Source organism: Ictidomys tridecemlineatus, chromosome 8, assembly GCF_052094955.1.
Source record: "Ictidomys tridecemlineatus isolate mIctTri1 chromosome 8, mIctTri1.hap1, whole genome shotgun sequence".
Lineage (NCBI taxonomy): Eukaryota > Metazoa > Chordata > Mammalia > Rodentia > Sciuridae > Ictidomys > Ictidomys tridecemlineatus.
In genome coordinates this window covers 115,760,753-115,788,325 of record NC_135484.1, presented here as the reverse complement: position 1 = coordinate 115,788,325, position 27,573 = coordinate 115,760,753, and the positions used below count along the sequence as shown (strand labels likewise).

At 40.6% G+C, this 27,573-nt stretch overlaps 1 protein-coding gene across 5 annotated transcripts in view; it reads left to right on the top strand.

Moving 5' to 3' along the window:
• The window catches only part of Bltp3a (bridge-like lipid transfer protein family member 3A), an 86,138-nt gene that overhangs the window by 31,181 nt on the left and 27,384 nt on the right, over positions 1–27,573 (top strand). For all 5 annotated transcript variants that reach the window (XR_013425239.1, XM_078020153.1, XM_078020154.1 and 2 more), the window contains 10 exons: positions 7,840–8,029; positions 8,338–8,478; positions 9,110–9,280; positions 9,605–9,806; positions 17,545–17,631; positions 18,131–18,301; positions 18,956–19,095; positions 19,436–19,577; positions 19,830–20,023; positions 20,218–21,665. Coding sequence is in view for 4 of the 5 variants with exons in the window: in XM_078020153.1 (XP_077876279.1) it covers positions 7,840–8,029; positions 8,338–8,478; positions 9,110–9,280; positions 9,605–9,806; positions 17,545–17,631; positions 18,131–18,301; positions 18,956–19,095; positions 19,436–19,577; positions 19,830–20,023; positions 20,218–21,665 (2,886 nt within the window). In the remaining variant the exon portion in view is untranslated. The remainder of the gene's footprint in view (positions 1–7,839; positions 8,030–8,337; positions 8,479–9,109; positions 9,281–9,604; positions 9,807–17,544; positions 17,632–18,130; positions 18,302–18,955; positions 19,096–19,435; positions 19,578–19,829; positions 20,024–20,217; positions 21,666–27,573) is intronic.

Genomic DNA, 27,573 nt, shown 5'->3' with positions numbered 1-27,573 from the left:
GAGGTAAAAATGGGAGTTCATAACCCACTTGAATCTAATGTATGAAATATGATATGTCAAGAGCTTTGTAATGTTTTGAACAACCAATAAAAAATAAATAAATATAATGAGCATCAAAAAAAAAAAGGAGATGTGGTTCAGTGGTTAAGTGTCCCTGGGTTAACACATATACACACACCACACACAAAAAGAGAGCAAAAGAAAGAGAGAGAGAAATAAATCAGGATAATATCCTGATATTTCTAACCTCCCAAAGGAAAACAGTGTTGTGAGTTTACATTTTAAAAATTCTTCTACTGAATTTGAGTTCTTTAATAACAATAACATTATTAATGATTTAGTTTTTCAATGGTTTCAAAAAATAAAATAACCCAATATTTTTTTTTTAAAGAGAGAGTGAGAGACAGAGAGAGAGAGAGAGAGAGAGAGAGAGAGAGAGAGAGACAGACAGACAGACAGACAGACAGAGAGAATTTTTAAAAATATTTATTTAGTTTTTTGGCGGACACAACATCTTTGTTTGTATGTGGTGCTGAGGATCGAACCCGGGCACACTACCGCTTGAGCCACATCCCCAGCCCCAATAACCCAATATTCTAACTACCAATAGAAGTACTCTGGGGGGCAGTTGTGGCTCAGTGGTAGAGCACTAGCATGTGTGAGGTGCTAGGTTTGGTCCTCAGTACCACATTAAATAAATAAATAAATAAATAAATAAATGAATGAATAAAAAATACAATAACATCATTAAAAAAATAGAAGTACTCAATGTATTAGGACTGTGTGTGTGTGTGTGTGTGTGTGTGTGTTGTGTGTGTGTGTGTGTGTGAGTGTGTGTGAGATATCACATTAAAGCTGGGCCTGGTGGCACATGCCTGTAATCCCAACTACTTGGGAGGCTCAGGCAGGAAGATTGGAAGTTCAGGGCTAATCTGGGCAACTTAATAAGACCCTTTCTCAAAAAATAGAACTGAGGATGAAGCTTAGTGGTTGAGTGCCCTTGTGTTCATTCTCTAGTACTTGGGGGAAAAAAGATATCACATTAGGGATATATGGTCAAAATACCGTGTTTTAAGATCACTTGAAATCATTCTTTATATGCTTGTGAGCCACTTGGCATATAGAGAAGTTCATTTGTTTCAATTAAAATAAGATTTATTTTGAACTATTATATAGTTTTAAGTTAAAACTGTAAAATGGGTTGCATTATATGTATATGTATATTTTTATGTTCATATATATAATACACACATACACACACACACACACACACATATAAGAGAAAGGAACACACAAAGGGCGTTTTCATGGAACATTCTATCCCAAACAGGGCAAAGGGGTAATATCACAAAGGAACGGGTGAGCATAGCTCCATCCATGGGGCTACAGGAAGGCACACCTATGCATGAAGACATATTCTGGTACTTCAAGGATCGGGGCAGAGTCTGGGGCCACTACGGATGTGGCCAGATCACTTCAAAATAAATAAATAAAATAAAAAAATATATATACTCATATATATTATATATAAAAATATGTTTGTGTTGTGCCTACCCACTTTCTTTCTTTCTTTTTTTTTTGGTACCCGGGATTGAACTCAGGTGCTGTCAACCACTGAACTGCATTCCCAGCCCTATTTTATATTTTATTTAGAGACAGGGTTTCACTGAGTTGTTTAGCACCTCAATTTGCTGAGGCTGGCTTTGAACTCAGGATCCTCCTGTCTCAGCCTCCTGAGCCACTGGGATTACGGGCGTGTGCCACTGCACCCAGCTCCAATCTCTCTCTTTTTTTTTAATTTAATTTTTTTATACAAATGGAGCACAACTTTTCATTTCTGTGGTTGTACATGATATAGAGTCACACCATTTGTGCAGTCATACCCGTTCATAGGATAATTATGTCCATCTCGTTCCACCGTCTTCCTGCCTCCACACCCTCCCCTCCATTCGCTCCTCTCTGTCCAAACCAAAGTTCCTTTATTCTTCCCTTGCCCCTGCCCCACACTGTGGGAGGCTGTCAAGTTGAGTGATTAGCATTTTCCTTCCATTGTAGAGGCTCTATCCGTCACTTTTGTAGTGATCTGGCCACATTTGTAGTGGCCCCAGACATTGCCCGATCCTCGAAATAACAGAATGTGTCTTCATGCGTAGGTGTGCCTTCCTGCAGCCCCATGGATGGAGCTATGCTCATCTGTTCCTTTGTGATATTACCCCTTTGTCCTGTTTGGGATAGAATGTTCAATGGAAACGCCCTTTGTGTGTCCCCTTCTCTTACTCTGCCTTTGGGTGTGGCCTTCCTAGATGTCAGTCAACCTGCTGACAGCAGAAATCATGAAGCTAGACTCAGACCCCTGAAACCTGACCCCTTGCCTCATTTGAATGGCTCCTTCTTAATAAAAGGGGTCAGCACATGCTGGCTCTCTCTCTCTTTCTGTGGACCCTTAAGGTCAGGGGAGCCGTCACAGGACCCCCAAAGAAAAAGGTATCTCTGTCTCTTATGTGGTTATTTCGCGCAGCCCAATTCCTCTGGAGTGACCCTGAGTGTTTTTGTTGTGAGGAACAAGGCACCCCATTATAGATTAGTTTTCATTTATCAGAGAAAACATTCAGCCTTTTTGTTTTTGGGATTGGCTTACTTCACTTAACATGATATTCTCCAACTCCATTCATTTACCTATACATGCCATAATTTATTCTCTTTTAATGCTGAGTAATATTCCATTGTGTATATATACCACAGTTTCTTTATTCATTCATCTATTTTTTTTTTTTAAAGAGAGAGTGAGAGGTGGGGGGGGGACAGAGAGAGAGAGAGAGAGAATTTTAACATTTATTTATTTTTTCTTAGTTCTCGGCGGACACAACATCTTTGTTGGTATGTGGTGCTGAGGATCGAACCCGGGCCCGCACGCATGCTAGGCGAGCGCGCTACCGCTTGAGCCACATCCCCAGCCCCGTCATTCATCTATTGAAGGACATATAAGTTGGTTCTACAGTTTAGCTATTGTGAATTGAGCTGTTATAAACATTGAGGTGGCTGCATACTGTAGTACGCTGATTTTTAAAATATATATATTTACTGCACACATATTTATTGAGTGGCTACAAAATTTGGCCAGTATTCTATGTGATAGGAATATAGACATTTAAAAATTCTATCATCAAAAACTTATAATATGGACAAAAGAGATAAGTATGAAATAAGTTATCAAATATGTGATTTTATATTAGGAAGTAATGAGCACCAAAAAGAAAATGAATAATAGAAAAGCTGATTTCAGATAGAAGAGTCAGAGTAGTTCTAGTGCATTAAAAAACTGCAAAGAATCCTTTCAAAGACAAAATAATGCAATCTCCCTCTTTGGGGAAGAACTGCAGCTGAGCTGTAAGTCTAGAATACTGGACAAGGAAAGATGCTCATTAGAAGGAGGTTCTGGGTTTAAGTCAAAGAAGAGTTGTTTTTTTTTTTTTTTTAAACAAGATTGGGGTCATGATTTTAGTTTAAATGAAAAAAAATGCATGAAAGGATGAAATTTTTGAGTTGCTCTTGCTGGAAGGAGGAAGGGAACAATGGACATGGTTGTAGAATGCTCCTTTATAATTACCTATTATTTCCTAAGTAAGAAGTCAGGAAAGCACTGTGTTGTGTGGGCTGGAACCAATTCTTGTTGAGAATTATCAAGGTGTGGAGTTGTTATGGAAAAATTTCAGCAAATATGAGACATCCAAGTCTAGGAGAAAATAAGTGCATCATGGGATTGCTCCTGTGCCTGGGCTCTCTGGGTGTGTGTAGTGGAAGGGTACCTGTTGTGTTAAGTAAGAGAAGTTAGTAATGATAGGGCTCAGGTGATGCCATATAATGCCTATTCTACAAAGCAAAGACATGGCACTTTGGAAGAGGATTGACTAGGGAACCGCATATCCCAGTTCCAGATTTTGACTGGTCAGTTTGTAGGTGGCTGAGAAATGCCAGTAAACTGCCCCCCCACCAAAAAAATTATATTCTTTGGAAATGTCTCTTTTAAAAATTAATTAATTAATTAATTTTACAGTAGAATGCATTTTGACGTATAGCATACAAATGGAGCACAAGTTCTCATTCCTCTGGCTGTACACGGTTCAGAGTCACTCCACTAGTGTAATCATACATGTGTATAGGGTAATAATGTCTGTCTCTTTCTACTATCCTTCCCATCCCCACAACCCAACCCTCCCCTGACTCCCCTCTACAAAAACCAAAGTTTCTTCATTCTCCCCTATACTCACCTGCCCTACTATGGATCAGCATCTGCTTATCAGAGAAAATATTTGGCTTTGGGTTTTTTGGGCTTGGTTTATTTCACTTAGCATGATGTTCTCTAGTTCCATTCATTTACCTGCAAATGCCATAATATCATTCTTCTCTAAGGCTGAGTAATATTCCATTGTGTTTATGTACCACATTGTCTATCCATTCCTCTGTTGATTTTACATCCTTTGGGTATAGGTAGACCAAGGAGTGGAATAGCTGGATCAAAGAGTGGTTCCATTCCAAGTTTTCTAAGGAATCTCTATACTGCTTTCCAAAGTGGTTGCACCATTTTGCAATCCCACCAGCAATGAATCAGAATACCTTTTCCCCATATCCTCGCCAGCACTTATTGTTGCTTGAATTCTTGATAATTGCCATTCTGACTGGAAATTTAGTTTTGCCTTACATTTCTCTAATTGCTAGAGATGTTGAACATTTTTTCATATATTTGTTGATTCATTGTATATCTTCTGTGAAGTGTCTGCTCATTTCCTTAGCCCATTTATTGATTGGGTTATTTGTTTTTTTGTGTGTGTGTGTGAAGTTTTTTGAGTTCTTTATATATCCTTGCTTTATCTGATGTGTATATAGTAAAAATTTGCTCCTATTTTGTAGGTTCTCTGTTTACCTCACTGATTGTTTCTTTTGCTGAGAGAAGCTTTTCAGTTTGAATCCAGCCCATTTATTGATTCAGGATTTTATTTCTTGTACTTTAGGAGTATTGTTAAAGAAGTTGGGGCCTAATCTGACACAGTGAAAATTTGAACCTGCTTTTTCTTTTATTAGGTGCAGAGTCTCTGGTCTAATTCCTAGGTCCTTGAGAGAGGGTGAGAGATAGAGGTTTAATTTCATTTTGCTGCATATAGATTTCCAGTTCTCCCAGCACCATTTTCTCCAATGTATGTTTTTGGCACCTTTGTCTAGTTTGAGATAACTGTATTTATGTGGGTTTGTCTCTGTGTACTCTATTCTTTTTTTTTGGGGGGGGGTACTGGGAATTGAATTCAGGGTCACTCGACCACTAAGCCATATCCCCAGCCCTATTTTGTATTTAATTTAGAGACAGAGTCTCACTGAGTTGCCTACTACCTTGCCATTGTTGAGGCTGGGTTTGAACTACTGATCTTCCTGCCTCAGCCTCCTGAGCGACTTGGATTACGACTTGGATTACAGCCGTGAGCCACTGTGCCTGGTCCTGTGTCCTCTACTCTAAACCATTGGTCTACCTACCATTTATCTATTTTGGTGCCAACACTATGCCAGTTTTGTTACTATAGCTCTGTAGTATAAAGTCTGCTATTGTGATGTCTCCTGCTTCACTCTTCTTAGTAAGGATTGCTTTGGCTCCAATCTATCTTGAAACTGATTTTTTTTTCAACCAAGAGATTTTATTGGGGGGTCTGCCTGAAGAGGAAGAAAAGGAGAGGCAGAGAGCAGAAAGAAGAGAGGAGAAGGGCAGAGAGGAAGAGGGTAGAGACTTGAAACTGATTTTTTTATTTGATGTAGCATAGGGGTCAATATTATTTTTTCTCTTTATGAATATCCCAAACTGACCATGTACCGTTTACTGAAAAGATTTCTTTTCCCCATTGTACTATCACCTTTGTTGTAAATCAAGTGATTCTCAATGTAGTTTTGATTTATGAGTAGGGTCCAGCATCATTTTATGTTTAATAGCTATTTGCATTTATTTTTCTTTGAACTTCCTATACTTTATTCCATTTTTGTTGGGTTCTTGGCTCATCTGTTTTTCCTTTCTTCTTCTTCTTCTCCTCCTGCTCCTCCTCCTCCTCCTCCTGCTCCTCCTCCTCCTCCTCCTGCTCCTCCTCCTCCTCCTCCTCCTCCCCCCCTCTCTTTTTTTGTACTTGAATTTACCCAAGGCATCTTACTAATGAATTATATCCCCAGCCCTTTTTCATTTTGAGACAGGGTCACAGAGTCTTACTAAATTGCCCTAGCTGTCCTTGAATTTGTGATCCTCCTGCCTTAGTCTCTCAAGTCGCTGGGAATACAGGGGTGCACCACATACCTGGCTGGGCTCTTGGTCTTTTTATTAGCTCTTTGTGAACAAATTGCAAATATATAAAAATTTTTAGTATGAATTTTTAGTTTGAATCCTTTTTGGTTTTTGTAGTGAGAGGTGATTTCATCTACATTAAGAATGACTGTGTTTCTGTATTCAGAGGGACTTTTAAGATGTTGTTTATGCCAAGTGTGGTGATACACACCTATAATCACAATGGCTTGTGAGACCGAGACTGGAGGATTGCAAGTTTAAAGCCAGCCTCCGCAACTTAGTGAGACCCTGTCTCTAAAACAAAAAACAAAGTTAAAAAGGGGCTGGGGATGTGGCTCAGTGGCTAAGCCCCCCCTGGGTTCAATCCCTGGTACCAAAGGGAAAAAAAAGATATTTTTTGTTCCTCTCTCTTGGCCATTGATCATTGCTGGCTTTTCACTGCTTTTTGGGAAGTATTAGGCTGGCAAAGGTGAGACTCTCCTTGAGTGGATTCACAATATTAAATCACTTGCTTTATTTCCTTCATCTTTCTTTCCACTTCCTTTGCAGAGTATTCTTTGTCTTTGAGGATTTTGTAGAAATCTAATGTTCTTCTTTCTGCATAGATAATATCTAAATTTTTATTCAGGTAGTTTGTGAACTATCCATAGATTTATCAATTTATTCTAATAGGAGGAAGATTGCTTCCAGGCAATCTTAATTGGTTATTTTCTTTTTTAAAATTCCATTGTTTAAAAAAAATATCCCATTAAAAATTGGGTGCAGTGGTGCATGCCTGTAATCTCAAGCTGAAGCAGGAGGATTCAAGGCCATCCTGGGCCTTGAATAAGACCCTGTTTTGATATAAAAATGAAAAAAAGGCTGGAAATATAACTCAGTGGTAGAGAACCCCCTGGGTTTAAATCCCAGTACAGGAGAAAAAATACCATTAAAAAGAATTCTTTGTACTTTGGCTAGGATGTAGCACAGTGGTAACGTTCTTGCCTAGCATGCACAAGGCCCTGGGTTCAATCACCAGCACCACAAAAACAACAAAGAAAAAGATAATTTGTTATCACCATTTATCATCATAATAAAAATTTAGAAATCTTATAAAAGCAACAAGAAAAGAAAACTAAGCACTCATACTTTTAGCATCCAATAGCTTGATCTAGAGTGTTCAGGGTAAAGATTGCATCAAATCTCCCATGGGTGGCTGGGGTTGTGGCTCAGTGGTAGAGCACTTGCCTGGCATATTCGAGGTCCTGGATTCGATCCTCAGTACCACATAAAAATAAATAAATAAAATAAAGGTATCGAGTCTGTCTACAACTTAAAAAAAAACAACAACAGGGCCTGGGGTTGTGTCTCAAGTGGTAGCACTTGCCTGGCATGCACAGGGTGCTGGGTTTGATCCTCAAACCACATTAAAAAAAAAAAAATAAAGATATTGTGTCCACCTAAAACTAAAAAATAAATGATAAAAAACCCCCAAAATTACCCCCTAAACTCCCATGATTCTCATCATTGGTCTGTTTCATTTGTTGTAGTGAGTATGGCTTTGCTGAAAAGGTAGTGGAGGGGATGTTCATCATCGTCAATTCCATCACCATCAAGATTCACTCCAAGGCCTTCCATGCTTCTTTTGAATTATGGCAGCTCCAGGGTTACAGTGTCAACCCTAACTGGCAACAGAGTGACCTTCGTCTGACTCGCATCACTGATCCCCGCCGAGGAGAGGTGACAGCTCTAGCATTTTGAGGGAAGAGAAAGGGGTGTACTCAAAGTTGGATAAATTGTTAGATGGTATTATTTCTGCTTTGGAGACTTCCTCAAATGTTCCCCATCCCTGGGAACCCCAGAACCCTTTCTGTACCATGTTATTACTCCTTCTTCCCTCAGGTAGGGCCTTCGACTCACTGCTTTCTGTTAGGATCCCAACTTAGAATGGTGGGAGTCTCTGTCTTGCCAGTCTTTTCCCCTTAGAATCCTGTCTTGGTTAATTTCTTCTACAGAAGGATTATTTTTTTTTTTCTCTATACTCTCAGGTTTTAACATTTAAGGAAATAACTTGGCAGACACTTCGAATTGAGGCAGATGCTACAGATAATGGAGATCAAGACCCAATCACCACCCCACTGAGACTTATTACCAACCAAGGCCGGATCCAAATAGCCCTCAAGAGAAGAGTAAGTGTGTTCTCTGCTCTCATGAATACTTTTGTCTTTTAGTGTCCTGGACAACCTGGGAGTTGGTATTCCCATATTGTCTGGAATGTCATTGATCCTTGGAATGACAGCTGAACAGTGTTGGCACAATACTCACCAGTGAGAGAAAGTTTCCATCTCTTTATTTTCTTAATTTTGAAAACTACATTGCTGCTGGGTGCAGTAGTGCACGCCTATAATCCCAGAGGCTCAGTAGGCTGAAGCAGGAGGATTGCGAGTTCAAAGCCAGCCTCAGCAACTTAGTGAGGCACAAAGGAACTCAGTGAGACCCTGTCTCTAATAAAAAGGCTGGTGATGTGGTTCAATGGTTAAGCACTCCTGGGTTCAATCCCTGGTAACCCCCCTGCCCCCTCCCCCCCAAAAAAGAAAGAAAACTACAATGTTTATATATGGGCACACTGACAAGGCACTTCACAGTTGATGGTTAATCTGCAAACTGAAGTAGTTTTTTAAGAAATAGTTTTTTCAAAGTGCTTTATTCTTTTATCCTGGAGACTGAAAGGCACCTCTTTAAGACTGATCAGACGCCAGTCACTTTGAGGAGATAGAATGATACAAAGTGGTAAACCCGTGTTCTCTGTAACCCTCTCAGACCAAAGATTGTAATGTGATAGCCTCCAAGCTGATGTTCCTGTTGGATGACCTGCTCTGGGTGCTAACGGACTCACAGCTCAAGGCCATGATGAAGTATGCCGAATCTCTGAGTGAGGCCATGGAGAAGTCGGCCCAGCAAAGAAAGAGCCTGGCCCCTGAACCTGTCCAGGTTGGAGATCAAATGGGCCCTCTTGGTGGGGCTGGGGAGATGGCATGCCAGATCTGTTTGTATCAGTGTAGGTGGAATTGAGACTTTATTGGCTTATTTGGGGGATTTATCATTTACTGATAGATGCTCATAGGCTGGCTTGCACCTGTTATTTCATTTGTCCTCTCCATTGGTGTGTCAATTTTACAGTGCTAGCCAATGAAGAGGAAAGGGGCATCTTCCTAAACTATGGATTTATTTGGGCAGGGCTAATTAAAGAAAACATACAAAGGAGCCTTTCAGGGTCTGGATTCTTGATTTTTTGTTTTTTTCTGTCACATATAGATCACTCCACCTCCTCCCAGTGCCCAGCAGTCCTGGGCCCAGGCGTTTGGTGGCAGCCAGGGAAACAGCAGCAGCAGCAGCAGCAGTAGCAGCCGGCTTAGCCAGTACTTTGAGAAATTTGATGTGAAAGAGTCCTCCTACCATCTGCTCATCTCCCGCCTGGACCTGCACATTTGTGATGATAGCCAGTCCCGGGATCCAGGTACTCATGAGGCCTGGGTGGTCCACATCACTGTCTAGCTCTGGACATAACCTGGGATGAGGCTGTTTTTAAAGACCCTGTGAAGCCCTTTGGTCAGCTTCCTTAATCACAGGCATGGCTAATCGTGGCTTTGTTAGTATGAGCCATTGCTCTTCAGCCTTTAAGGTACAGTGAACCACCTGTCATAGGTATCAGAATACAGATGTTGGGATTTGCCCCACACCCCACTAAATTAGAATCTTCAAGGGTAGAGACTTCAGCAGTGTGAACTTTTTTTTTTCTCCCCAGAATCCCTTGGGCAAGGCTGATGGCTTGCCAGAGGTTGAAAACTACTAGTGTCAGAGGTTACAAAAGTAAATTCAATAATAGAAAACCTTAGAGTTTTCAGATTTTTTTTTCTTTTTCTTTTTTTTTTTTTTGTGGAGCTGAGAATCAAACCCAGGGCCTTGCATATACCAATATATGTTTTACTACTGAACTATATACTCCAAGCCCCAAAATTTTGAGACTCTTGAGTCAATTTGAATATATATCGTATGGAAGGGTGCTCTTCCCAAGAAGGGAGGTTATGCTCTGTTCTTGTCATATTTAGATTAATTGGTATCACATGCACATATATTTATTTAGAATGTATTTATTCCTAATGAAAAAAGTAATTGACATTTATTAGCCTTGGCAAAATCAGTTTGCTACTTGTTTCTTCAACCCTGCCTGGGTTCCCCCTGTGCTGCCGGTTCTTGTTTTTTTTTTTTTTTATTATTGGTTGTTCACAACATTACAAAGCTCTTGGCTTGGTTTTTGATGCGTTAAGTGTGACAGACTCTTGCTGCCTTCTTTTCTCTGAAGGCTCTATCTGCTTCACAATAGGACCTAGACTCATTTTTCATGGGAGACCTACCTATTTTTTTTCTTTCTGGGATTGCCAAGCAGTACTGCCTCCTTTGGTTATTCCTTGATCTTGAAATAATTTCAATCTTCTAAGCCCATTTTGAGAGGGAAGAGTGGAACAATGACAGCATAAAGATCACTTTGGGGGGCTGGGGATGTGGCTCAAGAGGTAGCATGATCGCCTGGTATGCGTGCGGCCTGGATTTGATCCTCAGCACCACATACAAAGAAAGATGTTGTGTCCGCTGAAAACTGGAAAATAAGTATTAAAAAAAGTTCTCTCTCTCTCTTTCTCTCTCTCTCTCTCTTTAAAAAAAAGAGTACATATTATATTTAAAAAAAAAAAAAGATCACTTTGGGCACCATAGGAAATAATTTGTAACCCACTCATTTTGGAAGTTTGTTACTAAAACGATTATCATTTTGTGTGGTTATTTCCTTTTGAATTTTTTGTAGTTGTAGATAGACAGGATGCCTTTATTTTATTTGTTTATTTTTTTTAAGTGGTGCTGAGGATGGAACCCAGTGCCTCATACATGCTAGGCAAGAACTCTGCCATTGAGCTACAGCCCCAGCCCAGTTTTTTTGTTTGTTTTTAATTCTTTCAGAAATCTTAATTAAGAGTACATTATTGAAGCCAGGCATGGTGGCACATACCTGTAATCCCAGAAATTGAGAGGCTGAGGCAGGAGGATTTCGAGTTTAAAGCCAGCCTCAGTAGATTAGTGAGGAACTTAGCAACTCAGTGAGACCCTGTCTCTAAGTAGAATATAAAAAAAGGGCTGGGGATGTGGCTCAGTGGTTAAGCACCCTGGGTTTAATCTCCAGTGCCAAAAAAAATAAAAGTACATTATTGAGCCGGGCATGGTGGTGCATGCCTGTAATCCTAGCAGCTCAGGATGCTGAGGCAGGAGGATCATGAATTCAAAGCCAGCTTCAGCAAAAATGAGGTGCTAAGCAATTCAGTGAGATCCTGTCTATAAATATGGGGATATGGTTCAGTGGTCGAGTGGTCCTGAATTCAATCTCTGGTATCCAACCCCAAACAAAAGAAGAAAGAGTACATTATTGAGAATTTAATTGCTTGATAATAAGGGGTGTATAGCATTGTCCTCTTTTAAGTGCCAGGGTCCTATAATCCTACCATGTGGATTACTGTAGCCTTACCACTTACTTAGTAAACTAAATTAATCCATTTGGGGGAATTTAAGGAAGTTCTGGATGAGATGCTTTTAGATAACATGGATGAGAGTAGGGAGAGTTTTTGTAACTTTGACTCTTTCCTTGGATTTGGGGAGAAAGTGGAAGGGAAAACTCAGTGGTTAAAAACGGACTTTAAATAGGGTAGTCCTTTTTTAGCTGGGGAGATGGCTCAGTGGTAGAGCACTCATCTAGCACGAGCGAGGCCCTGGGTTCGATTCTCAGCACCATATTTATTTATGAAAATAAATAAAGGTATTGTGTCCAACTACAACTGAAAAAAAATATATTTAAAAAGGACTTTCATATTCTCTGGAGTTGTTCTGTAATGCAGTAGTCACTAGCCACATGCAGCCACGTGAAATTAATTAAATGAATAACTTGTTTTAGGGGCTGGGGTTGTGGCTCAGTTGTAGAGCGCTCACCTAGCATGTATGATGCACTGGGTTCGATCTCAGCACCACATAAAAATGAAATAAAGCTATTGTGTCCACCTACAACTAAAAAATAAATATTTTAAGAAAAGAACTTGTTTTAATTTTAATTAAAATAAAATTTTCTTCATTCACACTAACTACATTTTAAGTGCTTGATATAATCTATAAACCATAGAACATGTCCATTGTCATAGAAAGTTCTTAGGACATTGCTGCTGTAGAAACTATTGAAGGCAATACCTACTGCCTTTTTCCTAATGGAGCTGATAACTGGATTCTGGCGCTGCTGACTAACAAGTTCACCTATCCCTTGTTATTAGAGGTGAAATGATGGAAAACTGATTGGGTCAGTGGGTCAATTTGACTTGAAGTGGGGTAGCACTCTTCCTTTTTCTTTTTTGTTTCTTTTAAAAAAATATTTATTTTTTAGAAGTAGTTGGACACAATACCTTTATTTATTTATTTATTTTAAAATATTTATTTATTTATGTATCTTTAGTTTTAGGTGGACTTATTATTTTGTTTTCATGTGGTGCTGAGGATTGAATCCAGTGCCTCATGCATGCTAGGCGAGTGCTCTACCACTGAGCTACAATCCCAGCTCATACAATACTTTTATTTTATTTATTTTTATGTGGTGCTGAGGATTGAACCCAGGGCCTTCCATGTGCTAGATGAACACTCTACCACCGAGCCACAACCCCCAGCCCTTCCTTTTTCTTATCTTTTTTCTTTTTCTTTTTTTTTTTTTTTGTGGTGCTGAGACCTGAACCCAGGGCTTTGCACATGGTAAGAAAGTACTCTGCCTCTGTGTCTGAGCTACATCCCAAGCCCTAGCACTGTTTCTTTTTCTTTCTTCCCCCCCCCCCTTTTTTTTTGGAGTGTAAAAGAGTAGCACTTAGTGAAGTAAGAAAAAAAGAGACAGAGCTCCCTCAGGGAAAGAGGAGACCCAGCACAGGTTTTCACTTACATGAACTAGTCTATGGCTTATGTAGCCAAGGGGTAGGGGAATTTGTCAATATCTGTGCTAATCAAGTCTTGGAAAAGTACCAAGGCTATTGGTCAAAATCTATGCTTAACAGGAATTGGAAAAGTGCCAAGGCTATTGGTTAGCCCTTAAGTCTGTAGACTTCCCTCAAATCTGGCCCACCTCCCCTTCCTTGCCACTCTGGGACAAAGGTATTGGCTGGAATGTTTGGGACATTTCTACAGGTTAATCTCATGGAATGGTCTTTACATTTAGAGAAGCCATTATTGAGCTTCTTTAACTTGTTTCCTTAACTTGTTTTGTTATCTATTCTATTTCATTTATTTCCCCCTAAGAAATGCCCCCAATTGCCATTAGGGGCAAGGGATAATGATTACTCTGGCTACCTCAGACTGAAAAGAGGTATTGAAAGGGAATGGCAGTCAGGTCCTTCTAAAGAGGCCTATCTAAGGGAACCCAGTAGATGGGAATTTTGTTTTGGATTCCATCTATATGACCATTAGTAGTCTGGGCATTTTGTATATCATGGCATTCCAGAGGTCCACGGTGACATTTGGTGGGTGTCGAGGACAAGGTGTACAAAGGACAGAGATCATGCCTTCTGGTGGATCCCAGTCGAGTCCCCAAAAGATGAAATAGGATTTCCACCCTCTGCTACAGCACCCTCTGCTGCTGTAGCAGATCCCAGCCATCTGCCAGTGCCTGCCTTCCTGTTTGAAGTGAGAAGGAAAGAGAGTGCTCCCTCAGGGCAAGAGAGGACCCAGGAGGAGCAGCTTGCCAACACTGTGTCTTAAGATGAAAGTGGAGCAGCTTTACAGGTTGGCAGTGGATTAGGAAAAGAGAGAAAATCACCTGCTTTTTTTTTTTTTTTTCCCCTATACTGTTTTTCCTCAGGATAAAGCCTGTAAACCAAAAGGCCCCTCCACCCCACCCCTGCTTTACTGGGGATAGAACCCAGTACCTCATTCATGCCAGGGAAGCTTTCTAGTTGGAGTTACACTCTCAACTTAGTACATGTGCGGCGCGCGCGCGCACACACACACACACACACACACACACACACACACACACGGAGGCACAGACAGACAGACATAATAAGTTGCCAAAGTCCAAGCTGTTTCTCTTTCTTAAGGCCTGGCTATTTCTTCTTCCTATCAGCTCACTGGAGAATTTTTTTATCATTACGTCTTATGAATGATTTATGTGTTCACATATTAGGTATGATGGTAATTATTAATTATATTTGATTTTAATTCTAGTTCCTATTCCAATACACTCAGACCATGTAGCTTTTTGTCCCTTTAGTTCTAGATAGCCCAACAAAGGGAGCTTGGGGTTTGAACCCTGTTCCTGTAGTAACCTAGGTCAGGCATTTTTAGTTGAGATCATGGTCACCTCCAGGTAAAAAGAGATATAATTCACATACCATAAATTCATCCACTTAGATTATACAACAAACTTTAGTTTTCTAATATTATTTCTAATATTATTCATAGGATTGTACAACCATCACTATAATCAATTTCAGAACAATTGCAGCCCTAAACACCACTAATCTACTTTTTGTCTTGATATTTGCCTATTATGGACATTGAAAATTGGGTTTGGGAAGTAGGGAAATCTTAGAAACAACAATGGTTTGTGGTCTTCCAAAACTTAACCCTACCTGACACAATTTTATTCCTTAGTATTTCTCTCATTGGGTTTTCATGAGCAGCATTGATTTTGAGTTTGTAAATGGTACACAGAATGGAAGATCAGTACTATAAACTATGGCAAGTAGATGGCTGTGATCAGTGGACTTTATTTTAATCCACTGCTCCATCTCAAGGTCATACAGCAAGAGATGCCTACAAGTACCTGTTGGCTGCCATTGGCTACTTACTAGTATTATTTATTTGTGATCCTCACTTTGTGATTTTAACTTTGAGAATTAAAATGAAAATATTAAATGGAACAGTTTGTTTTATTATTTAATTCTACAAAATTTAGCCTTTTATTAATTTAGTCAAGTGCTACAAAGGAAAAATGTTGACATTATCTAAATGAATCTCTGGTGGCTAATTTAAAAGTTTTTTCTTGGGGGCTGGGATGTGGCTCAAGCGGTAGCGCGCTCGCCTAGCATGCGTGCGGCCCGGGTTCGATCCTCAGCAGCACCACATACCAACAAAGATGTTGTGTCCGCCGAGAACTAAGAAAAAATAAATAAATGTTAAAATTCTCTCTCTCTCTCTCTCTCTCTCTCTCTCTGTCCCCCTCTCTCACTTTCTCTTTAAAAAAAAAAAAAAAAAAAAAAAAAAAAAAAAAATAAAAGTTTTTTCTTGTATCAAACAAAAGTTAAAATTGAATTCACTAAAGATAATTTTTTTAACATTAAAAAATTTTTTTTAGTTGTTGATGGACCTTTTTATTTTATTTATTTATATGCAGTGCTGAGAATTGAATCCAGTGCCTCACATATGCTAAGCAAGTGCTCTGCCACTGAGCTACAACCCCAACCACTAAAGATAATTTTAAGAAATTAAAATTTTTACTTTTGCTGAAATAATTTTTAATAATTAAAAGTTTTATTATATTGCTACTATGTGTTTATATATTGCTAATTTGCATAGCTAATTTGTTACATTACAGTTTATATAAGTAAATAATCATATTTTATCAGCACAATTACAAATTTAAGTTGAACATTAATATATTTAAAATATTTAATTTAGCTTAAAACAGTTATTCTGTTTCTTTACCCTAGACTGAAAAAGAAAATGTTTTGTACGTATTTTTTATATGTCTGAAGTATATACATATATACACACATATATATTATAAGTGTGATTTTAACTTTGTGATTTTAACTTTGAGAATTATACATGTGTATAATATACCTATGGAATTAAAATATCATGGTGGGGGACAATTAGGAAAAAAATGTCTAAAAAGTCTCCTTAGGCCAGGTGTGGTGGTATATGTCCATAATCCCAACAACCTGGGAGGCTGAGACAGGAGGATAACTAGTTCAAGGCCAGCCTCAGCAACTTAGGCCCTAAGCAACTTAGTGAGACCCTGTCTCAAAATAAAAAGTAAAAGGGGCCGGGGATGTAACTCATTGGGAAAGCATCCCTAGTTCAATTGCCAGCACCAACCAAACAAACAAACAAACAAAAACAAAACAAAAATCTAGGGGAGGTCATTATGAAAAAAAAAAAAAAGTTGAGAAACAGAAATTCTGGTGTAGGTGTTTCACCTGGTAGGAGGATGATTAGTCCAGAATTTGGGATGGCAAAATCTAGATTGGAGAAAATGACCTATTTGTTGAAGCTATCCTGGCTTATTCCTAAAGATTGCATGGTGATTCCTTTGACTCATTTCTGTGTTGTTTTCTTCCCTCTTATCGTCTACTAGTTACAAGTAGCATCTGTTAGTTACAAGACTAGGTACAATCGTAGGGTACAGGGTGGAAGTGCACAAAAGGGTGGACCACATAATGTGTGGAAGAAATAATTTCTACTTTTACAGTTTTTTAGTCTAATTAGATAAGATAGAAACATGGGAAGTTCATTCATAAGAATTTAACATAAATTCTAAGGTAAACATTGTGTAATTTTTGACTTGCTGATAGAAATTCCAGTTTACCTACAAAATAATATATTTTTATCTTATAATGTTCCATGTTTCAGTGTTCCATGGTACTTTGTATGTACAGCATATAGTGATTGTCTAATATCATAGCTTTAGCTATGATTGTCTAATATCATAGCTTTAGCTATGATGTGAAAAGAAATAATATGGGTATTTTTTGGGGGGGGCAGAGGAGGGGAGCAGGGAGGATTTGGTTATACTTTTCCAGATGTTGTATTGAAGGACAATGTTTTTAGGGTTGGGGGAGCCAGTCAGTCCAGGTTGTAGAGTGGGTCTGTGGGAAACCTAGTATTAGAATTCCTGAATCAATTTTTTATTTTCTTTGCCTTTTCTGGAAATCTGGCAGCCAGTTACAGAGACAATGGAATATACTTTATTTTTTTTTGGATCTTCTAGAGCATGTCCATGGGCTATTGCAGCTTAAGAGAAGAAGGCTGCAGGCTTGCAAGTCACCTGGCATCATGTCCTTTCAGCTGCACTGTGTTCCCAGCTGGGATTTGGAGGTGGCTCCAGAGGACTTCTAAGTGCTTCAGGTGGTAGTTAGGCTTCTTTGTTCCTTCCAGTGCTATTCATCTGTATTTTTCTTTCATAGGTATCTCTGCAAATAGACTCATGGGTGGTGCCATGCAGCTTACCTTCCGCAAGATGGCATTTGACTACTACCCCTTCCACTGGGCAGGTTAGGAGAAATCTGAATGGGGTCAATTCTAGCATGGCCCAAAATATTGAGGGAAGATTCCTGGTTTCATTCCTGACTGCCCAGCAGGAGGGTTCCAGGGATTACAGCACATACTCAGAGGTGTCAGGGCATCTTTTGGAAACTTGGATGATCTGCTCTTAGTGATGGAGGAGAGGAAGTTGGGGGTGGAGCAGTGTCTGAGATGTTGCTTTTGATTCTCCCCTCAGCCCTAGATCTCCACTAGAGTTAGATCATCTCCAGTAATCCATAGTTAAGGATGGTAGCAGTCAGCTGCTGCCCTTAAGGATCCTTAGGAAAAATCACATATGGAGTCCAGATGAACTTGGGAGCTCTCACTGGATAATATTTCCTTATTTCAGAATTCTGGATTGGGAATGAGGGGTCAGATTCTGCACTGTGATTTTTCTGACAGGAAGGGAAAACGGAAACATTGGATCATGGTCTTGGGCTAAAATCTTCCTGCTTTTTTGTTGTATAGGTGATAGCTGCAAACATTGGGTACGGCACTGTGAGGCCATGGAGACCCGAGGACATTGGGCTCAGAAGCTTGTGATAGAATTTCAGAGTAAAATGGAGAAATGGCATGAAGAGACTGGTCTGAAACCACCTTGGCACCTGGGGGTAGACTCCCCTTTCCGGAGGAAAGCAGGTAAAAAAACTGGAAGACTCCAGTTCTTAGCCTCTTAACCATTCACCTTGGAATAACCAGTGCAGATAGAGCAGTGGAGTAGCTAGTTAAACCAACTGTGTCCCGAGGAGTGACATTAGTGACTTTCTTTGTCCCCAGGGATAGCTGTACTGTTAAAGAGAAGTTCTCATCATCTCTATTCAGAAAGCTGTTATCCCCAGGTATAGTAGCACAGGCCTGTAATCCCAGCTACTTGGGAGCCTAAGGCAGGAGGATTGTAAGTTTGAGACCAGTCTGGGCACAGTGAGACCCTGTCTTAAAACAAAACTAAAAAGGACTGAAACTGTAGCTCAGTGATAGAGCAGTCCTAGGTTCAATCCCCAGAACCGCAAAAACAAAAACAACACTGTTACCTTGGTCTGCAGGAGAACATTTTTGAGTTCCATCCAGTTTGTGCTCTTTCCTGCTGTTAGCATTAATGATCTTAAGATTTCTGCTTTTCTTTTCTTTCTTTCTTTTTTTTTTTTTTTTTTTTATTATTTTGCTCAGGACCTCAGCCTTCAGAGTCCCTGGGACCAGTCATGCACCACCATGCCCGGCTTACTTTTCTAGTTCCATTAATAATGAGAGTTGACAATATATCATTTTCTTTCCCACTTTCTTATTTTTATTTAGATTCCCTCTCTAGTCCTCGAAAGAACCTTCTTGAGAAGTGTCCCTCTGGGGGACGTCAGGCTGCTTTTCGGCCTCCGGCCTGGAATCGCTTACGCTCTAGCTGCATGGTTGTACGAGTGGATGACCTGGACATCCACCAGGTGAGGAAGTGGGGAAACATGTTTGGAAAGGGCTGGAAAGTTCATTTGGAAAGCAACTGAAACAGTGTGACCAAAGTCGTAGAATCCAGGGACTGTTTGCCTTATTCTGGGTAGAATGACAGTGGGGTCTTTTTGAGCATAGCTACTGAGAAAAGGACTTGTCCCAGCTTTCCTTGGAATGCTCTACTCAACCCCCTGCTGAAAAAACTACCTTGGGGCTAGTGGAAGGCGGAGAGAGTGCCTGGAATATGTTTGTGCCAGGCTTAGGCAGGACAGTTCAGGAATTGACTTCTATTCTGGGGACTGCTACTGATGCTAACAGTAAGTTGTGATTGCTTAGGTTTCTACAGCCGGACAGCCAAGTAAGAAGCCATCTACACTCCTTTCCTGCAGTCGCAAACTCCACAGCTTACCCACTCAGGTCTCTGCCATTCATGTTGAGTTTACAGAGTATTATTTCCCAGATAATCAGGAGCTTCCAGGTGAGCATCGGGACCAGCCATTTCTTTTGTCTAGCTCATGCTCTTCACCTTTTTCAGACACAGGGCCACTATGTGTATCCTCATTTGTTATTAGGAGTTTAGATATTTGAGTTAATTTTGTGTACCTTTGTTAAAATCTGCCCTGCATAATGTGTATCTTTGCTGTCTTGATAATGAAGCAAACATTAGCTAGTAAGTAAGAGTCTAGCTGCCACTTCATACATGATGATTCTTTTCCTCTCTGCTTTCCAGTTCCCTGTCCCAACCTCTACATTCAGTTAAACGATTTGGCATTTACTGTGGATCCTGTCAGCTTGCTCTGGGGAAACCTCTTTTGCCTAGATTTATACCGTAGCTTGGAGCAGTTCAAAGCTATTTACAAACTGGAGGATTCAAGGCAGAAAGATGAACATCTGGATATCCGACTGGATGCCTTCCGGTTAAAGGTAGGGAGAGAGTAGGAATTTTGTCCCCTGTGGTAACCACAATTGCATTTTTCTCATGGCTGTTATCCATAGTTATTCTCCTCATGGAAGTAAGAAAAACAGTTTCCCGGCCCAAATGATCCTTGGCATGTGTATTAGTGGTGGGGTGTTGAGATACTCCGAGAGTCATTCTGAATTGTGTTTTTTCTCTGAAGGTGCGCTTCCCTCTGGAGAAGAGAGAGCAGGCAAAATTGCATCGTCCCCAGGCTCTTGTCTTCTCTTCATCAGGGATGATTGCCACCAATACACGATATGCCCCACAATGTAGCTGTCCAGATCTCCAGACTCTCTTCCGGGGTTTTGCTGCTGCCGAGTTCTTCCATTCTAATTATGATCGCTTTCCCAAGGTTCCGGGTGGCTTTAGCCTTCTGCACATGCTTTTTTTGCATCATGCCTTCCAGATGGATTCCCGCCTTCCTCAGCCTAGTACCCTCCCTCCCCAGAGGCCTAAGGCTTCCCAGGATCTCTGGTCCATCCACTTCACCCAGATCTCCTTGGACTTTGAGGGAACAGAGAACTTCAAAGGCCATACCTTGAATTTTGTGGCCCCCTTCCCCTTGTCTGTTTGGGCCTGTCTACCTCTCCGCTGGCAGCAGGCCCAGGCTCGAAGGCTCCTTTTGGCCTCGGAAGGGAGGTTGAAACCATCAGCCAGCTTTGGCAGTCCTGTTCACTCTGAAGCCCTCATCCCTGATTCTGTGTCCCATCAGAGGTCAAAGACAGAGCATGATTTGAAAAGTTTGTCAGGCCTTACAGAAGTCATGGAAATTCTGAGAGAAGGCAGTGATGGTGTGGACAACAAAGGGCCTGTGACAGAACTGGAGGATGCAGCAGATGTCCATGTGCTTGTACACTCCCCGGCCCATGTCCGCGTGAGGCTGGACCATTACCAGTACTTGGCTCTGCTCCGTCTGAAAGAGGTGCTACAGGAGCTTCAGGAGCAGCTGACTAAGGATACAGAGGTCATGACAGGGTCTCCACTGCAGGACCAGACAGCTTGCATTGGTGTGCTCTTTCCCAGCGCTGAGGTGGCTCTGCTCATGCATCCTGCCCCTGGGGCTGTCGATGCTGATTCTGCAGGTTCAGACACCACCAGCCTCATAGATTCAGAGCTGTCTCGTTCAGAGGATCGGGAGCTGAAGTCTGATGCCTCCTCAGACCAGGGCCCAGCAAGCCCCGAGAAGGTCCTGGAGAATAATAGTATTGACAATCTTGATGCATCTCATGAGAGGCCTCAGAGCAACGGAGAATTACAGGACTCAGGTCCACTTCCACAGCAGCTGGCAGGGAAAGGCCATGAGGCAGTTGAGTCCCTCCAGGCCAAGAGACTGAGCAGAGCCCAAGCCTCCAGCTCACCAGCTGCATTGAAGTCCACAGCTGGCAGGGATACTGCTGTGAACGGACAGGGTGAGCCTGTTCCCTTGAAGAACCTTGAAGGAGAATTGTCGAGTGCTATTCACATGACCAAGGATGCCACCAAGGAGGCTCTACATGCCACCATGGACCTCACTAAGGAAGCTGTGTCCCTGACTAAGGATGCCTTCAGTCTGGGCAGAGATCGAATGACCTCCACCATGCACAAGATGCTGTCCCTGCCCCCAACCAAGTGAGTGGTTCTCTGCCTCCTTCATTCACTCCATCTCTTTCTCTAGTTCTGACCCTTCGGCCCAAGGCCTCCTATTATATGCACTTTTACATTTTGAAGTACCACATAGTCCAGGAGATTGCATACATGGGCCCATTTAGTGGGCAGTTTTCAAGTCATTGTTTATTGCTGCTTAAAATCAGATCATCTTCTCTTTCATTAATTCATAATTATTAATAACAGATATGCTATGATAACAATAGCTGGTATCTGTATAATATTCTTCTCAGTGGTCTTTTTTTTTTTTAGTTGGACACAATTTTATTTATTTATTTTTATGTGGTGCTGAGGATTGAACCCAGCGCCTTGCACATATGAGGTGTATGCTCTATTGCTGAGCCACAATCCCAGCCCAGCTACAGTCATTTTTATCCCCCATTTACAGTTGAGGAAACTAAAGCTCAAGAGAGGATGTGCTCATGGATTCTCTCTATCTTGTTAGTAGAAAAACTGGGGCTTTGGACTTGTTCTTTCTGATTGATACACCTTGCCAACATCTGCCAGAGTAAGAAGAAAGCAGCAAATACATTTTTTTTTTTTTTTTGGTACTGGGGATTGAACTTGGGGGCACTCGACCACTGAGTCACATCCCCAGCCCTATTTCGTATTTTATTTAGAGACAGGGTCTCACTGAGTTGCTTAGCGCCTTGCTTTTGCTGAAGCTGGCTTTGAACTCTCAATTCTCCTGCCTCAGCCACCTGCTGGGATTACAGGTGTGCACCACTGTGCCCAGCTAGCAAATACTTTTTGAGCTCTTATTGTGTTGTAGGCTCTGGGTTAAGTACTAGAGATATAATAGGGAGAAAACACAGAAATGTGACATTAGAAGAGGAAAGCATTATGAATTTTCCCATGGATTCCTTATGGATTTAGGAAAGACAATGAAGTAAAGGAAATCTTTGTTGGGACACTTTGTGATTTAGATAGCATGGTATGACAATCAGTGGCATTAGAACTGTTTTTCGAAGTGAATGTAGTGAATTATCTTATGTGGGTCTCTTAGCATTGCCTATGAGTATCTTCCTGCTAAGATAGATTGCTAAGGAGGAAGAAGAGAGGAAAACTTAAAGGAGTGAGTGTTGTAATAATATTAGATTGAAGTATTTTGTGTGTCAGACATTGTCCTACATACAATATTAATCCACAGAATTCTTGTAACAGTCCTATAAGAAAGATACTAATATCACTCGCCATTTTACAGATGAGGAAACTGAGGCTCAGCAAGGTTAAAAAAAACTTGCTCAAGATTTATACAACTTGTGCGTGGTGGGGCAAAGACTGAAGGTGCTGCCTTTTCAAATGGAGACGTATACAGGAGATGGGAAAAGTGAAAATGATCACAGGAAGATGTGTGATAAAAGCTCTGGTGAAACCGACAGTGCCTTCCTATCTGTCCAAACCCATGGCCTTTCCTCAGTCTGCCCTTTCCTGGACTTCTCTGCGGCAGTTAACATTGCCGGGCTACTTGTTCTGAACATTTTTAACCCTGAGAAGTTCCCTGTTGATGCTGATGCTTCCACCAGGACCCACTTCTCTAGGGAATCGGGTTTTCTTGTTTCCACATGTGGACTGTTTTAGTAAATTGTTGATTTCTACATTGAAAATTACTGCAGTTACTCTCATTTCTCTGAAGGAGTCTTTTTTTTTTTTTTTGACTGATCTTTTCTTTTTGTCCTATAAATGTAAATACTTTCAAGGTTGTCCATATTCTGAACACTTTTTTTTTTTTTTTTTTGGTATTCGGAATTGAACCCAGGGATACTTAACCACTGAGCCACATCCCCAGCTCTTTTTTTTTTCATTTTTATTTAAAAAATTTTTTTAGTTGTCAATGGGCCTTTGTTTTATTTGTATGCGGTACTAAGCATGAAACCCAGTGCTTCACGCATGCTAGGCATGTGCTCTGCCACTAAGCCACAACCCCAGCCCTCTAGCCCTTTTTAGTCTCTCCAGGTTTCCCAGGGCCTTGCTAAATTACTGAGGCTGGCTTGGAGCTTGTGATCCTCCTGCCTCCACCTTCCAAAATGCTGGGATTACAGGAGTGCGCCATCGTGGCTCTGTTATGATCACTTTTGTCCTAATTTTTAGTTTTTTAATTATAAGAGTGATCTATGCTCATTGTATTGAAGATGTAGATGATAAGAAGAAAGGAGAAAATAGAGATAGCTGCTCTTGCCAGGTGTAGTGATGCCGAGGTGGGAGGATTCCAAGTTTGAAGCCAGCCTCCACTAGTTAGCAAGATGGTCAGCTACTTACCAAGACCCTGTCTTAAAATAAAAAATAAAAAGGACTATTTGCTTCCTGATTTGTACACCCATCTAAATCTGTGTGCCCATGTGAATGCTTGTGTATGGACACAAATACTGTTTTTACAATAGGATTATATTATTTCTACAACATTGCATCCTGCTTTGTTCACTTAATGTTTTATTGTGAATATTTTCTCATTTATTAGGTATTTGAATACATGATTTTTAATTGCATTATTATGTTCTATCAAATGTATATATTATAATTTATTCATCCATTTCATTATCTATGGGGTCTGTTAGTCTGTTTCCAGTCTTTCTCAGGTAGAACTAATGCTGTGTTTAGTGTCCTTATTTTTTGTGAACCTTACTCTGCATATTTGTATGTATCTAAATCTCTCTTTAGAGTAAAAGTCTGTAAGTGATACTGGGTCAAATGCTGCAAATATTTTTAAGGTTCTTGATGCATTTGCCAGACTTTAGAAGGTTTGTATTAGTCTATGTTTTTCAATATTTTCTCTTGGTTATTTTATTCATCTCCTTACGTCTGCTGTAAGCTTTGTTTTCTGTCCTGAATTCCTTCCTTTCTCCTGCTCTTCATTTAAAATTGTCTACTAGACAGTTCTCTCAGAGGTAGCTGCTCACATGTATGAAACTGATTTCGTATCCCTCCCCAGATCAGTTCTTTCTTCTTTGGATAGTAGCATTCTCCTGCTCATCCAGGTGAACATTTTAGTGCTTTGCCTCTTAAAACTAATCTGTCTTGTTCTGACCATAATTCCTAAATGAGTGGTTTTTAAAACTGAATGTGCATCAGAATCACCTCAATTCCTCATTGAACAGATTGCAGAGACCTGTTCCCAGGGCTTCTCATTCAGTAGTTATGAGATTGGGCTGAGATTCTGCGTTTCTGAGAGGTTCCCTGTTGATGCTGATGCTGCCACCAGGACACACTTCCCTAGAGAATCTCTTATCAGCTTTTCCTATCTGTTTCCACATTGGACTGTTTTAGTAAAGTGTTGGTTTCTACATTGAAAAAGCCACGTTAAACTTCCTAAAACACAGGTGTGATTTTGTCATTTCCTTACTCTAAAACCTCTAAGCATTTTCCTTATGCTTCCCTGAATTTTCTTTGAACTTTTTATTTTTTTTGTGGTGCTGGGGATGGAAGGAACCCCAGGGCCTGATGAATGCTAGGAAGGTGCTGTCCAACCAAGCTACACCCCCAGGTCCCATTTGAACTTCTTAGTGTAGCGTGGTCAATTATTATGATAAATCCATGTGTCACTTTACAGTTTTCAAAACACTTTAGTATATAATTTTTTAAAATAAAATTTGTATTTAGGAGGTGGGATGATCTGTGTTCTTTGTCTCGTGAATTCAGTGAATGAGATCCATTGACAAAGGGTGAGAGCAAGGTAACAGGATTTATTAAAGTAATAGAAAGAAAGAGTGAGGTATGGTGGCAAATGCCTGTAATCCCAGTGGCTTGGGAGGCTGAGGCAGGAGGATTTCACATTGAAAGCCAGCTTCAGCAGTTTAATGAGGTCCTAAACAACTCAGTAAGAGCCTGTCTCTAAATAAAAAATACAAAAGGGCTGGTGGGGGGCGTGGTAGTAGCTCAGTGGTAGAGTGCTTGCCAAGCATGTGTGAGGCACTGGGGTTCATCCTCAGCACCACATAAAAAAACTTTTTATAAAGTAAAGGTATGGTGTTCATCTAGAACTAAAATTATTTTTAAAAAAACTAAAAATAAAAAAAGGGCTGGGGCCGGGTGCAGTGGTGCACTCCTGTGATCCCAGTGGCTTGGGAGGCTGAGGCAGGAAGGTTGTGAGTTTAATGCCAGCCTCAGCAAAGATGAGGTGCTAAGCAACCCAGTGAGACCTGTCTCTAAATAAAATACAGAATAGGGCTGGGATGTGGCTCAGTGGTCAAGTGCCCCTAAATTCAATCCCAGATAACCCCCCTCCCCGCCCCCCCCCCAAAAAAAAGAAAGAAAGCAGAGCTTTTGTAGGGGAGAAGCCCGAAGGAAGGTTTGAGGAATGTCTGTTATCTAGGGGTTTAATATAACAAGGTTAGAGGGGAGTTATTTTTTTATGTGGCCTTGGAAACCATATGCTAGAGATTTTAAAGAAGTGTGTCTTTGAGTCCAGTTACACCAGGATATTATCAGGGTGCTGCTTTGCCTCAGAGACTGGCTCAGGATTCAGGCACATACCTTCAGGCCCCAATGGAGTCACCAGTTACAATTACAAGCTGTCTACTCCATTTTTTAAACTCCTGGTGTGGGGATCCTTGACCCTGTCTGTTTAACACATTTCTGTCTCTTCTTCTTACTTAGAAGCATTCAGAATGTCAACAAAATAGCTGCATTTTTTTCAGTTATAGAGTGGTATTCAGTTAACAGAACAATTATTTCATATAAGCTACATCCAGGACAACTAAAGATGAAAAACTATATTGTCTCCATATAGAACTAATTTGTGGTGTGTAACAACAAAAACCTGCTTTCAATTCCATGCTAGTGTACAACCCCCATACTGTACCAGGCAAGGTTAACAGCTGTTGAAAGTATTACCAAGACAGAGCCACCGAAAGACACATTTGGTAGTATGTTAACTATATACTTACATTGCAATTTTTTTTCTTTAAAAGGAATGAGTTTTATATGGTTGGTGTTAAACGCTTTATAGACAAGGAAAGAAAAAAAAAAGCAACTCCTAGAACCAACTTGTTTATCATCATCATCTTCTTCTACACCTTCTTGATCTTCTTGAGCATTTTTAGCCTTGACAGCTGCCTTTTTGCTGCATCAGACTTTCCTTTAGCTTGGTAGGCAGCAGTGTCCTTTGTGTGTTTTTCCTTCAGCTCAGCTGCTTTCTTTTCATAAGACTGCCTGTCATCATCTCTCCCAGTTTCTTTGCAACATTGTCAATGGTTAGGCCAGGATGGTCTCCTTTGATTTTGGGGTGATAGAGCTGAACAAGAAGACTGAGGGAGACCTCCCTTTAGAAGGGATGTAGGCTTTCATTTCTCTTTCACAATGAGCCTTTTCCACCTTTGGAAAAGGTCTTCAAATTTTCCTTTCTCCTTAGCAGACATGGTCTTTTACCTCTCTGAATACTTCTTAGAAAACTCAACTGAAAGTCAACTGAAGTAGCCCAGGTGCTGCCACTGCTGCTACTTTTTTGGTGCTGGGGATTGAACCCAGAGGTGCTTGACCATTGAGCCACGTTCCTAGCCCTTTTTATTTTTTTATTTTGAGACAGGTCTCTCTATGTTGGTTCGGACCTTGCTAAGTTGCTGAAGCTGGCTTTGAACTTGTGATCCTCCTAAATTGCTGGGATTACAGGTGTGCACCGTTGTGCCTGGCCGTCCAGATGCTGCCTCTTGTGATTCTTCTGGCATGTTTTCATGAAGAATGCATATGATGACATTTTGCCTCACAGCCTCTTTGGATCTTCTTTGCCTGTGTTTAGTTTAGTTTGAGACAGAGTAACCCAGTGCCTGTCCAGCTCTCACTGGGCTGGGTGCTGTCTCTGTGAATCTCAATGTACTGAAATGGCTGAGACGTATATAATCTTTAGTTTAAGCTGCAATTTTTGTGGTAAAGTGAAGAG